This window comes from Falco naumanni, chromosome 3 (assembly GCF_017639655.2).
Source record: "Falco naumanni isolate bFalNau1 chromosome 3, bFalNau1.pat, whole genome shotgun sequence".
Classification (NCBI taxonomy): domain Eukaryota; kingdom Metazoa; phylum Chordata; class Aves; order Falconiformes; family Falconidae; genus Falco; species Falco naumanni.
Window position 1 is genome coordinate 10,298,159 of NC_054056.1, and position 13,302 is coordinate 10,311,460.

Here is a 13,302-nt window from a genome sequence, read left to right on the forward strand (position 1 = left end):
TCTGTGAAGTTCTGGAAGAACTACAGGGATGGACTCATCACTTTTTAACCTCAACAGAACAATCAATGAGTAGGTAGGGTGCAGGGCTCACTCCTTTTCTTCATCCTGCTAGGAAATGTCACGAGCAGGGACATGGCTGGAATGACCTTGTTTAAGTTCACCAAGGGCGCACAAGGGAACATGATCCCCCCCCCCCCCCAATCAAAAACAAAACACAAAATCAAATATTGAACATGAGGAATCGGACTGACTTACAAAGGACTCCTCTGCTCCCTGCCCTGCCTCACTAATTCTGAAAATTCGTTTGTATAAACACCAGCCTCTGAAAACACCTGGAACAGAAAAATCCTCCCATTTAAATAAGGTCTTTTAATGTCAGGAGAACGTATGTCCCAAAATGGCTAACATTTCTGTATCATTCACATTTTAAACCAGCAACAATCTCCTGTATAAAAATGACAGTAAGGGGTCGTCTCCTTCTTCCCAGATCAGAGCAAGTAAAACTAATTTCGTATGAAACTTCTGTGACCTGCTCCTACAACTTCACCTAGATTCCTCCAGCAGGATAATAAATATATACCATGATTTCAATTTACTCCAGACTCTTTGTATGACATCTGGCTTCAAGATGGTGGCACTGAAAAGTGCAGTGATGACATAGGAAAACAGAAGGAAAAAAAATAATTGTGCAGTGGAAAGCAGGAGGCGGTGGAGAGAGCAGGGAAAACCAAAATTAAAATAAGTCAAAGGGCGGAAATTCCTTTGAGAAGGCCTTAGGCTTCAACAAAGCTTGTCGACATTTGCAGCACTTCAAGATTACCCAATACTAACCTTATGTGAAAAGGGACAGTAGACCTCAGCAGGCATTCCAGAGGAGCCTTTCTGTTACAAAAAAAAAAGTCTTCAAATGTATCCATCCAAATTTGCAAGTAGCTGAATGGATGGAAAGCATTCTATCTCACAATACTCACAAGAAAGCCTCCTACCCAACTCCTCCCTACTATCTGAAAAGCAAAGTCAGTGTTTTCCTCATCATTTTGTTTGCTGCATACCTCTCCCCCACTGTGCCTGCTATTTGACCTGCTGTCCACCCAGAGACCCTGAGGGAAAGAGAGGGAAGTCTGTGTGTGTGTGAGTGTGTGTGTAGGAGAGGAGGGAGATGATGAGAGTCTCAGCTACCGCCCAACTTGTTTATATTCATTAGAAAGAAATCAACATGTAAGGCAACCTCTGAACATCTTTTACGCAGTGCTGGCAAAGAGCAGATTCATCTAAGGGACAGGATTTGGGGATGAGCGGGGATTTAATGTCAAAGGGTATACTAGTTTTTACCTCACTGTTGCATTAGAATGTTATCAATGAATAGAATTTCAGCAAAAAGGTTTAATTTAAGGGGGGCACTGCAGGGTGCCCTCTCTCACCAATTCTGTTTGCTCTTGCATCCACAGGCCTGGCATGCCTGATTGTGATTAATGAGAAACTAGAAAGGATTAGAGTGCATGAGGGGAGGTATGTATAATGATCCCTTCCCCTCCCAAGCATCTCTTCGTAAACATGGTACCTTCAGTATTCCTAGCAGATCCTGGAAGGGTTCTCCCCTCATTGCACTTGTGATTTCAATGAACTGGGTTTCTTCTCAAAACTGACAAAAAATAAAGCTGAAAGCTTCTATTAGGGTGGGCGTCAAAATCACAGAGATCAAAGTTTCTTTTCATCCTCTCCAGAGAGCCTCAGACATCTAGGAATTCAAAACAAAACTCCATTGTAAGAAACCTTTTCAAAGCTGGCACAGTGCTACAGCTTACATGTTCTGAACTCAGAAGGAAAGCACTGACCCAGACAGGAGAGCTCCTCAACATACCGGTGCAGGCAGCGGGGCCTGCCGCAGTGGTACTTCTGCCAACACCTTCCTCCCAAACTGCTCAAGAAGAGAGATAGCTACTGCTTCACAGTACGGCTCAGATCTTCAGATTTTAATATTCACACCATTACACCTAAGTAGTTGGTCTCCATTCTACATGGCAGAACCAAAGGAATATTTCAAATACAGCTCACAGCTTTTCTGCTTGAACTTAGATCTCTTTTAGGAAGTTATCTATTTTGGCATATGGGGTTTATCCTCTTCTAAATTTTTGTTTCAAACCTCTTGGTTTATGAGCAAGTACTGCTTTTCCTTTCTATAGCATGTTCCATTTGAATTTGCTGAGCTTTCAACAAACATTTAGGTAGTCAGGCTTAGGAGGTAGGGAAACACTAGAAATATCTGCTTTGCAGGTCAGGGCACACCTTGAAATTATGCAGTTTGCCCCAGGTCATGCAGGACGTCTATGGAAAAGCTCGAAATTCAAGTCAGGAGCCCTAAATTCACTCCTTTACTTTAACCCCGTGGCCTTCCTTGAGGCACTTCGTTCAGGTGCTCTCCAGTTAGGCTTGCTACTTTCCTGTATTGCAATTATATTAATTCCTCTTTTAGTAGTGTTCCAATATGTTTCAGCTACATTACTATGCCTAGTGCTGCACACTGCATCTGGCATAGGAATGCAGTGTTGCTCTTACTAGGCTGTCAAAGAGAATATATCATTACAAAAATAAATAATGTCTAGCTGCTTCTGCCATTTCAGTCCAAGCAGTATTTATCGCTTTTGGCTGATCGGTGCCTGATTCAATGCCCCTGAAAAACAATGGGGATATTCCCAGTTGAATTCAATGTGCATTTAATCAGGTCTTTGCTAACTGTGCTTCCAAACTTCACATTTCATGAGCACAACAGTACTGTCTCTTCTATTTTTAGAGCATTATTCCACTTACTTCACTGTGCAGATTGATACAATGGATTTTCCTCTGCATGGATTATGTCAGTGAATGTATGTTTGTACAGGCAGGCTCTAGTTTTAGTTCTAGATTTAGCTCATCCCCAATGTGATGCTGCCTACATGCAGCGTGGCAAGCTGGGATTAATGCTAAAAATATATATATATATATATTTTATCATAAATGAATGAAAATATTCAGAAAGACAATTAAATTCCATGTATGAGTTCAGTGACAGAAAGCATCTTCTATTCAAACTGTCTGCTCTTCTGACTGAGCATTCCTCTCCAGCCTTCGCAGGTGAAGTAAGACAGCTTTCCTGCGCCCAGCACAGTCCTTCCAGGCAGAAGTCCTTGGTGGCCTTTAACAAAGAAAAGATTACTCCACACTTTGTTCCTTCCTTCCCTGATGTGAGCTGGGAACAGCTTCATTAGGGGATGTAAAGTGAAGGAAGGGAAGTAAGTTTCCATTAGATGTCCATAACTTTTACTTCGTCAAAGTATTTTTTAAGTTCCCCATTGAAAAAGCTGAAATGAAACCAGTAGCAGTTCGTAATTGCAGTTCCTCTGAAAAGAGGGAATAAAGTATGTTAGGGGTGTGATGTGCTGCCTCTCAGCCGAGACAGCCTACAGACACTTCAGAAACAAAAATTACATCTTAAAAATATGAGTAGATTTAACAATTGAACTCTAAAGAATTAAACATCGTATAAACATTTCACACTTTCTGTTTTTCTTTCCAAGGGTCCATAGTCTAGTCATTCAGTCCTGTGCAAAGGTCATGTTACTATGGATATGACCTGCAAGAAATGTGTTGCCTCAGAGCAGCACAAGTCACATGAACAGGCTAAAAGCCAAGACTGCTGATTCACAGTCTTGTCAGGATTTTCATGCTTGTGTTGTTGGTTTCACTGAAGAATAGTAGAATAGTCCTTGCACCACCAAGTCTATGTTCGTCCTTTAAAAGTGTTCATGCAGGTGTAGCTCCCAGAAAACTTGTGGATTTCTTCAAGTGCTGCCTGAGGGAGAATGCTGTGGGAGAAGCAGAAAAAATAAGCAGATCAGACAAACCTCTTAAGTCTATTCTAGTAAGAGGATGTGTAAGTACGCGTTTACATGCATGCATATGTAAGGATACATATTCTCAAAAATCAGCTAGTGAGAGTGCACAGACAAAACGTGTCAGTATCCCGCTGTGAGTAGGCCTACAGGGAGAAAGTTGTATCAGGTTGCTCTTTCTCTACAGAAATACTTGTCCAAAAAGGTCTGTAAAATCTGTAACTTGGAAGATACCATCATTCCTCCCAACTACTATCTTGTACTCTGAAATACACAAATTTAAACAGAGTTCTCTGGTTAACTTGCCATCTATTTGTGCTAGTCAAGTGACCCCCTTATTATGACATGGATATAGATCTAATTTCATGACAGCTACTGTCATGGAAAATAAATGATTCACTCTTACAATAAAGGAGAACAGCCCTTTTCAGTCTGTAGAATTTCTGGAAACTTTTGAGAGTATCCCACATTTTACATTAAGAGCAAAGCATTTATTGTGAATTATTTCCTCTTGTTTGAAATGCAATATTGTAATGAATTCCCACGGAAGTCTCATGACCTTGTTTCAATTCCTGACTGAAGCAGGTTTTCCAAAGGCTTTAGTGCAAACTCGCATGGAAACAAATTTTAAATGTCCTTTCTCTTCAGTTGTTTCAGGATATGAACTTCTTTCCTAAAGGACTTTAAAATTCCTGTCCTAATCATACACAGAAATATTTTTTAATAGTTTCACAAGCCATGATCTCTAAATACAGCTGTGATGTACATATCTTACTGTACTGAAATCCTTTACAGTATAAAGCCTGGAGTCCAAAGAATGACTTACTAAATCAAAATCAACTACCTGCATATGTTAATTGTTAAGAAATTTCCTAGATACAAATGCCAGTTCAGACCTCAGGAATCCAGATTTTGGGAGTGAAACTACTTTTGTAAAGGGGTTATATCCAGGGTAAACATCTACAAAGGGAATCTCAGGAAGTTTTCTCCCTTTTGCTTCTCTGACTGTCTTCCATGGGAAGGGATGAAGCAATCTGTTCCTGGATCCCACGTTACAGTCACACTGAGGTTTGCCTTGGTGGACAGGCACAGAGGACCATAAGCCCACCTTGCCTAACCGGCTAGGCTTCTGCTGGGCAAAAGAAATATTTACCTTTTTAGGATGACAAGAACATGCATTGTCCATGGAAGGAGCAGGAAAGCTTGATTCATCTGAACAGCTTCTACTGTCCTCCTAGCCACTGTCTCTGGCTTGAGAGGAGGAAAAAGATTAGGGAACCTGAATAAACAAAGTAGAAAATAAAATAATTATTTGTTAACCAAATTCTTTCTTTAAGAAATCAGTGTCCAAGTCCTGTAACTCACTAAGCTACCACTGGTTACTGGCATTCAAACATGCCCCAAAGCAGGCTGGAAGAAGCAGAAAGTTCCAGTTCCATCCAGAAAGCTGGAAAGCAGAAAGCCCAGTTCCAACCAGTACTGCTGGGTTAGCTAAACGGTTAAGAAGGTACAAGTTGGTGCCTTTAGGGAGAAGTGGCAGAGTGTATTTGGAACCTTGATTCAGGGATTTTCTTAAACTGTATGCAGACCAGTAAGAAAATACTGTCTTTTCAGTGTTGGTGGTTTTCCTCTTCCTCTCTGTTGCTCTTTGCTTGATTCAAATTCTTGACAGGTGAAAGACAAGTATTATCCCCCATGGCTTCTAATATCAAACATAAGGCTTTTCCCAGCTCCAGCCATGACACCACGTATTTTCTTGACTAAAAGAATACAAACTATATTACTAGGCTACTTTGTCCATTGTAAAAGATTAATTTGGTCAGCTGTTAGTCTTTGAATTTAGCTTGTTTTCTTAGAGGTAAAAAGGAGGTAGATAGCCTTACTTCAGTAAGAAGCTGCCATTCCTTTCAATGGGAAAGAATTGAGTATTTCAGCCACTAAAGAAGGAATTTGTACTGTTAATTCTCAAGTAATTTGTGAACTGCTCCTTTTGAATGACCTCAGTTTTCAGATTGCCTCCCCTCCCTCTTTGGTAGCTGCATATGGCCCAAATACGCTCAGGGAAAAATAGCTTTCAGTTTTCTCCGTAGAAGCAAATGTCTCACTCAGTACAGGCGGGCTGTATGAATATGCCAGCAAACTGAGGGAACCAGTCTGATGAGTCCCAAGTGGCCTAGAGTGACCCTCTGTTCCCAGGCAGCCAAATGAGACATCAAATTCTCTTAACTAAATGAAGCATTAATTAGGAGTGTATTCTGATGATTCATTTAAAATGAGATGCTTTATTCTAGTTCCCCTGGACTGACCTGATTCTCATGCCCTGAAACATCTCTGTGCTCGTATGGAAGGGCAGGACTGTTGTGGCATTCACTCCCGGGCAGTCCAGCAGCCCCAAGGTCAGGCTCTCCATAAAGGCAAAGGATGAGGCTTTGGAGGTGCAGTAGTCAATGGCACCAGGGATGGCTGACAAGGCCAGGACAGAGTTCAGGCAAACAATGTGTCCATTCTGCAGCTCCAGCATCCTTGGCAGGAATGCTTTGGTGGTCTGAAGAACAACAGTTGATTTTTTATTTAAAAAAAAAAAAGTTTGCTCAGCAGACATACAACAAAACCAATAGTTACTGTAAAAAATAAGGTGACACGGAAACAACAAGCCAAACTGTGCTGCTTATTACGCTAGGAAAAGGGTGGGAGAGTACCTTGTTGCTTTGTCATTTTCTGAAAGATTCCAAATAGGCAACGTTTGTGCAGACACAAAACAAAATCTTCCCTAGCACGTAAGTAAGCAGTACCCACAGATCAAGGCCATGAACAGAATGCTTTGTATGTTTAAAAACTTGTACAGGATAAAGTCTTCAATGATGTGATGACATCACAAGAAGCTCTTTTTTTATTACTATTACCTAAATCAAAATTGAATTAGTTTCACACTAGCTTCCTTTGCTGAACAACGTCATCTCGGTCTCTTCTGATGTTCCATACGCATCACTGTACAGAAAACTATCTTCTGTGAGTTCAGGCTTTTTCAAGAGAAATCAAATATTTTACTGGAAGTCACAGAATGGGGATACAAAAGCATCAAATACTGTGTTACTACTGGAAAAATTAAGTGGTTTTAGACTTCTTTCCTTTGGCTCTTGCCCCTCACATTGTTTTTTCTGTCTCCTTTTCATGTCAGACTGATTTTACCAAGCATCATTTAGAAAGGCCTAGTAGCAGCCAAGTGTTTGCTGGCTGTAATCTATCACTCTCATTCCCAGTTGTGAATACACGTAATACAGGAGCTTATCTTACCCAGAACTGTCCCAGGGTGTTTATATGTTGTGATTTGAGCAGTGCATCATCATCGCTGTCCATCAGGCTCTTACCGTGGACCACAGCAGCATTGTTCACCAGGATAGTGATATCACCCACCTGCAAAAAAAGCAAATGACTTGTTACAACTAATATCTCTCCTCACGAATCAGCAGTCACCCTCATATCTGAGCATCTCTCATTGCTTGAATACATTATTATTTTCATAGCTTTTGATGTTATTGCCTATAGGCCTTGTAATCCTTCTGGATCACTTAAAGCAGGTAGCTAGACTGAATGGTCACCCTTCTTTTTTCCCAATTTGCCAATATATTTTTATTCTCATCAAATATAATCGTTACTAAATGCTGCCCACAGTGTTTCCACAGACACTAACCTTTTCCCGCACAGCTTTGGCTTGCTGATAGACTTCCTCTCGATTTCCTACATCACAAATGAAATAATGGCATTCTGTCCCCATCATCCTGATTTCCTCTGTAGTCTCCTTCAGGCATTTCTCTGTTCGACCCCACAGGATGATCTGCAGCAAGAAACTTTTGTTAGAGTCAAACTGCTTCTGCTTCAAATCTAAGCTAATTAAAACATGCTTCTAACTTCAACAGTTTGATGAACATCTTTGAAGTGTTTTCACTGCCAGCCCTGTTGCATTGTTTCATTTAAGACTAACAATGATTTTCTATTACATGGGGATGGGACTTCAGTATCACAGTGGTAGCTGTCTCCCACTGCTGACAGTCTATTTACAGGTTCTTTACAAGCAACACGATAGCTTACACAAAAAATCAGATCTTTAGCCTAACATGACAAATAGATGAATCACTTGGCAAATTTTCTGTATCAGGAAATCTCAAGTCTATTCCTGTTTTTGCTATACACACACAGAAAGATAAATTTATTCTGAAATCACAGCCCTTCCTGTATATCTGGTATGTTATCTACTTCTTGTTCTACATCTGGAGATATTACCTGCTCTGGAGTAACACATATTTTTTCAGCATATCATATGTAACTATTTGCAATGCTGTTTGCAGGCAGGTGTCCTAGGTGCATTTCAAACCAGAGGTTCCTCCTAATACAGACACTCAAGGTGAGACATTTCAAGCATGACTTTATTTTGCAGCTAATATATGCAAGAATTCACGTGCCACTCCCTTTTAACAGAATAAAAATGATACAACACTGCTTGTACAAAGAATGATTCTGAATATCTGCAGAAATAAAACATTCAAATAATAGAGCATGGATTTGATATATAATGAAGACATAAGCAGCGCAACAATCCTGTCTGTATTTCTACACCATCATGGAGGTCAGAAATAGAAATAACTTGAAAAACTACCAGGTTCCTTAACATTCATGGTGGGGCTTTATCCAGTATTTTTCCTAGTGAGACAACAATATTAGTCTCAAGGATGAGATAGTGCTTCCACCACTGTCTTTCAAACATTAATCTACAGCTAAACAGATTTAACAAAAATATTTCTTTCCTACTAAATAACCTTATTTTCTGTTTCTTTTAAGGCTACTGGAAGGAATGTGATTTCATCTTTCTGTTACCTAAGACATTTATATATGTATCAGTCTACCCTTTTTGCTCTTTAAGCTAAGTCTTCTCAGCATTCAGCATGTTATGAATGGTGAGTCACTTGCCATTCTGCAAAAAATAAATTACTGAATGGAGTATGTTATGGAAATCAGCTGAAGGCTCTGTGAGGCACATAGCAAGATCCAAAAGAGAAAAAAGAAAAGGTTGCTACTGCTTACAACTGCAATTGTGAGCACTGATAATGCAAAACTACTATTTGTACTAAAAAATAAATGAGGACACTCACGTAGTCAAACATAGGTTTACTCTGATCAGGGAACTGGGAAACTGGGCTTTGAAAACGGAAACACCTTTGTTGCTCTCAGAACAGTGCTATTTCCATGCAGTGGCCTTATCACCTGTGATCCAGGATTACAATTGATTCCTATACCACTGTGTATAAAGTATGAATCTGACTGGTACACTGATATTTTTCAATGGTTAAAAATAAGTACATTTAAACTTTAAATAATTGTTGAGTTTTCCAGAAGTTGAGAGAACAGGAAAAAAAGGTCTGAACTACATCACTGTTTATAACTCAATCCTTGCAATTCACTTAATAATAGCAAGATAAACAAAAAATTAGGACCTGTGGTATTCCCTCCCCACCACAAATCTCCTGCAGAGAGCTTTAACATGCTTATTTTTAAGGACTAGCTAAGCTTATCTCATAACTGGTACTAAAACTAATTTCTGGCAGGGTCAAAGAGCTCTTCCAGTGTAACTAAGCAAGGCTAAAACACAGAAGTACCTGGGTCCTTAACTATTTCCTAAATGAGTTACATTTACAATTAATCCCATTTATAAGTCATTGGCACTTCTGTCAACATAAACACACACAGACTGATAGACTTATATTCTCAAAATCACCAAAGGACTACCGAGTTGGTTAACCAGAAACTTCAGAGCATGTATAAATATGCCAGAGCAGAGGGAAATCTTTTATCAGGGGAAGCAATTTTCAAGGAAAAAGCTGTGACCAGACTTAGAAACTGTAAGAAAGCACATGGCTAAAAATGTGGCTTGTGTATTGGCTTGTCTTTGAAAGTCTCAGCATTATCCCCCTCGGCCATCAGGCTTTGACATCTACGCAAAGCTTGTAAAACTGATGGCTATGTACATGCTTCTGAACTCCGAGCTAGACTGGGTGATATTTCTTATGCCTACTCTGAAGGGAAATCAAGAACATGTGAGACATTTCACAAGCTTTCAGGAAATATTTACAAAACACTGTTCAACTATAAGCATACACACTTACTTGCTCTCTCTTTCACAACCAACATCTCTGTGGAAAGAGGAGGAAAAAAACCACTACAAAATGTCAACTGTAAGCATCAAGTTCGATGCCAAACACAGTTCACATCGGTGTGAACTTCAACTTCTTAGCAGGACTGATCAGTCAAATGCAAACACTAAAAAATTAACTGACAAGTTGAAGAGTGATGGAAGGTAGAGGAAGAGGAGAGAAAAGAGAAATAAGGTGTCAGACAAGGTAAGTAAGGCAAGAAACTGACCTCACATACCTAGCATTCCAGGGTTTCAAACTGCTATTGCAAAATAAAAAGTAGATCCCCCATCTTCAGTTTAATCTGTCACAAACATCCATACAGTCTCCTATTCCCAAGAGTTGCCACTGATGCATTGAATGTCAGGAAATATACATGGAAGGATAGTTAAGCAAAGGACAACCTGTCAAAGGAACATCTGTGTGTGATGCAACTCTCGGACATAACATTTTTTATGCCCCAACAGTTACTTTGGGACCTTTAATATCCTACAGGCAAGTCTTGCAAGGTAACCCCATTAAAATTTGGGCCATCTGGGGAAGACAGAATTTGCTGGTTATCCTGCTGACAGCACTAACTTCAGTAAAGATTTTTTTTTCCATGGGAAGTTTTTGTGTCCTTGATACTGGTCATAGTCAGGTGAAGGCTTCAGCCTTTGTAAGAAAAAAAGGAGTAAATAAAAGACCATTCTTTTGTGAGGGGTGAAAGTTCCCTAACGACACAGTGGGAAGTGAAGCTTTCTGCCATCATTTCTGCTACTTTTTACAGATGGATAAAACTCAAAACTCAATACATGGTTTTGATCCAAATTCAAGCTTGACTGCTCCTACAAGATCATATGAGACTTTCAAATTCTCTCTTACATCTGGCCAAATTAAATTGGCATGGGCTTCCCTTGGGCCTCCTAGGATATCAGATCTTACAAAGAGACAAGACTTAGCTGCTGCATTAGCCTCATTGTTGAGGCTTCTGTTGCTCCTGAACTCTCTTGTCTTTACAGAGGGCTTTGGCTTAGTGTTTCTGTGTAGGCAATACTTTCTTCTTTTCTTGTTTGCAGCAGGTTCACCAACGTTCTTCTAGGTCCCTACCTCTACCATTGCCTTCTGAGATTGTCTACGAACTTACTCATCAGTCCCCTGCTCTCCTGATTTCACCTCCTTCTGCAAATTTGCAATTTGACAGTTTGCTGCCAGGCACTCATAAGGTTGTGTTATTTGCAACATTCTCACTGAACCATTCAACTTGGCAGCTTCAGAGTCGGGGATAACCATGCAGCTCTCAGGGCTCCACAACAAAAACTTTTGCTCACTGTTGAACTGATGGATGACTGTGGGCCTGGGGGCTGCGTGTTGCTGATGGCACTTCCCTTTATATGCAAGAGTGTGAAGAACTCTCCTTTTATTCTTTGCTCAGTCCTCATCAAGAAAGGCACGGTTCAGCTTTATCCTGCCCTAGTCAGGACTTGAGGGCTCTGCATTTGTAAGGAGTCTAGACCTGAGTTTAGGAAATGGTCCATTTGATTAGGATGCACAGTTTTGAAAATGTAGACGTGGGTCTCAGTCTGGTCTGTGTCTCCTTTCCTTTTTAAGTTTAATTCCAAATTGGCAATAAGCGTGTCCAACTGGAGGCTAAGTCCTGGAGAGAATGACTCTTACAGACACCGAGGTTCCTGTCTAAGAGAGAGGAAAATGCAGAGGAATAAAGGAGAAAAGACACGGTGTTCCTTATTACACAGCCTGTCAGGATGTTGCACAGCCACCCGTTCACGGTAATTTAATGGTGGATAGAGGAATATTTAATTCGTGTTTCGGGTAAGTTCTTGGACAGACAGTTTTCCGTCCTGGAAATAATCCAGCCCCTATTTCTTCTCCCCCTTCATCTCTCATCATCCTCTCCTGCCTGCGCCTCCCTGCTGCACTAGACACGCTCTCCTTTCAAGACCTTACTGACCAGAAAGCTGGGAGGGCAGCAGCCCAGCGAGGGGCCAGCCCCCGCTGCGGCAGCCCTCGGCCCCAGCCGCCCCCCGCCCGGCCTTACCTCCGCCTGACCCCGCGGGCCGGCAGGCAGGTGGCTCGGGAAAGCCACCGCTTGTGCCGCGCTGCGGGCCGGGGGCGGCAGGGTGGCAGTCCTGCCACTGCACTACGGAGTAACAGATTTACGGCGACAGAGGAACTTAACACGCCCTCCTCTTAATTAACTTTAAAGTAGGCAAGGGCTGTGACATCACAGCTCAGTGCAGATTTTCCCAGGATTTATTCATGAGCAGATTTTTGCAAAACAAACCTTATCTCCAGATCTTCTCCCCTCCGGCCAGCCCCAGAACTCCTTATCTGCCCTTCGGAAAATGATTTCAGGCAGAGTGGCAGGCTCAGTAGACACTGCATCCTCCGCTCCCAGAGGACTCGTTTAACTCTGGACTTAATCTGCTAATGAGACATGCCCTGAGGTCGGAGGGGAGTCAAGAGGAAGGTTTTAGCTGCCCTTGTACTAAGGCAAGACTCTGTAATAGCGGCCGAGGCTGGCTGCTTGCCAAAAGCCCCAAACCTGACTGCAGGTTGAAATCCTCATTTTCACTGTAACACAAGTAAGAGTTACGCTTTTGACTGCCACAGAATCAGATAAAGCCACTAATTTATATAAACTGGTGTAGATTGAAGCTGCTGTCAACCACAATATACATGCATGATCTATGCTTCCAGAGCCTGAAGTATATTATTGGTGCAGGAGATGAGATTAAAGCTAATTTTACATAATTCACAAGGCTATTACTTAACTTGTTTGGTCTGATTTTACTGCTAGCACAGCGCAAGAACGGCAGCAAAGGAATGCTGCCCTTTTACATCGTCAATTAATTTGTCACTGTATCTTCAGCAAACATGCTGGGCTAGACATTATCCCTCCATTGAACTGGACCAGTATCAGAGAAGGTGTCCCACAACAAAAGTATTTCTGACACTGAACATGTGCCATTTCTTGACACTCCCCTTGGATTATCTGGGTTGTATGTTAGTACAGAATTGTTCACTCTTGGTCTTTTCCAACACAACAACGTGCACTGTGATTAGCAGATATAACTGCCATTCCAAAAGTTTCTGCATCTTACAATTCATGAAGCAATTCTCTGTATCAATTTGAAGACACTGAAAGATTGAAGTGTTAGACACGAGAGTGCCCTTCCTGCTGATCTCATTATGGCTGCCTTCACAAATCAACCACAACTCCTGGCCACAGATCACCAGAGATAGCA

The 13,302-nt window shown here is 41.2% G+C and overlaps 1 protein-coding gene across 2 annotated transcripts in view; it reads right to left on the bottom strand.

Moving 5' to 3' along the window:
• Positions 1-349: 349 nt before the first annotated feature.
• Positions 350-13,302, bottom strand: part of DHRS3 (dehydrogenase/reductase 3) — a 30,256-nt gene continuing 17,303 nt past the window's right edge. For both annotated transcript variants that reach the window (XM_040586782.1, XM_040586783.1), the window contains 5 exons: positions 7,561-7,704; positions 7,164-7,283; positions 6,176-6,414; positions 5,023-5,148; positions 350-3,842 (listed from right to left, as the gene is read on the bottom strand). In XM_040586782.1, the coding sequence (XP_040442716.1) occupies positions 3,758-3,842; positions 5,023-5,148; positions 6,176-6,414; positions 7,164-7,283; positions 7,561-7,704 (714 nt within the window). In that variant the 3' untranslated portion in view covers positions 350-3,757. The remainder of the gene's footprint in view (positions 3,843-5,022; positions 5,149-6,175; positions 6,415-7,163; positions 7,284-7,560; positions 7,705-13,302) is intronic.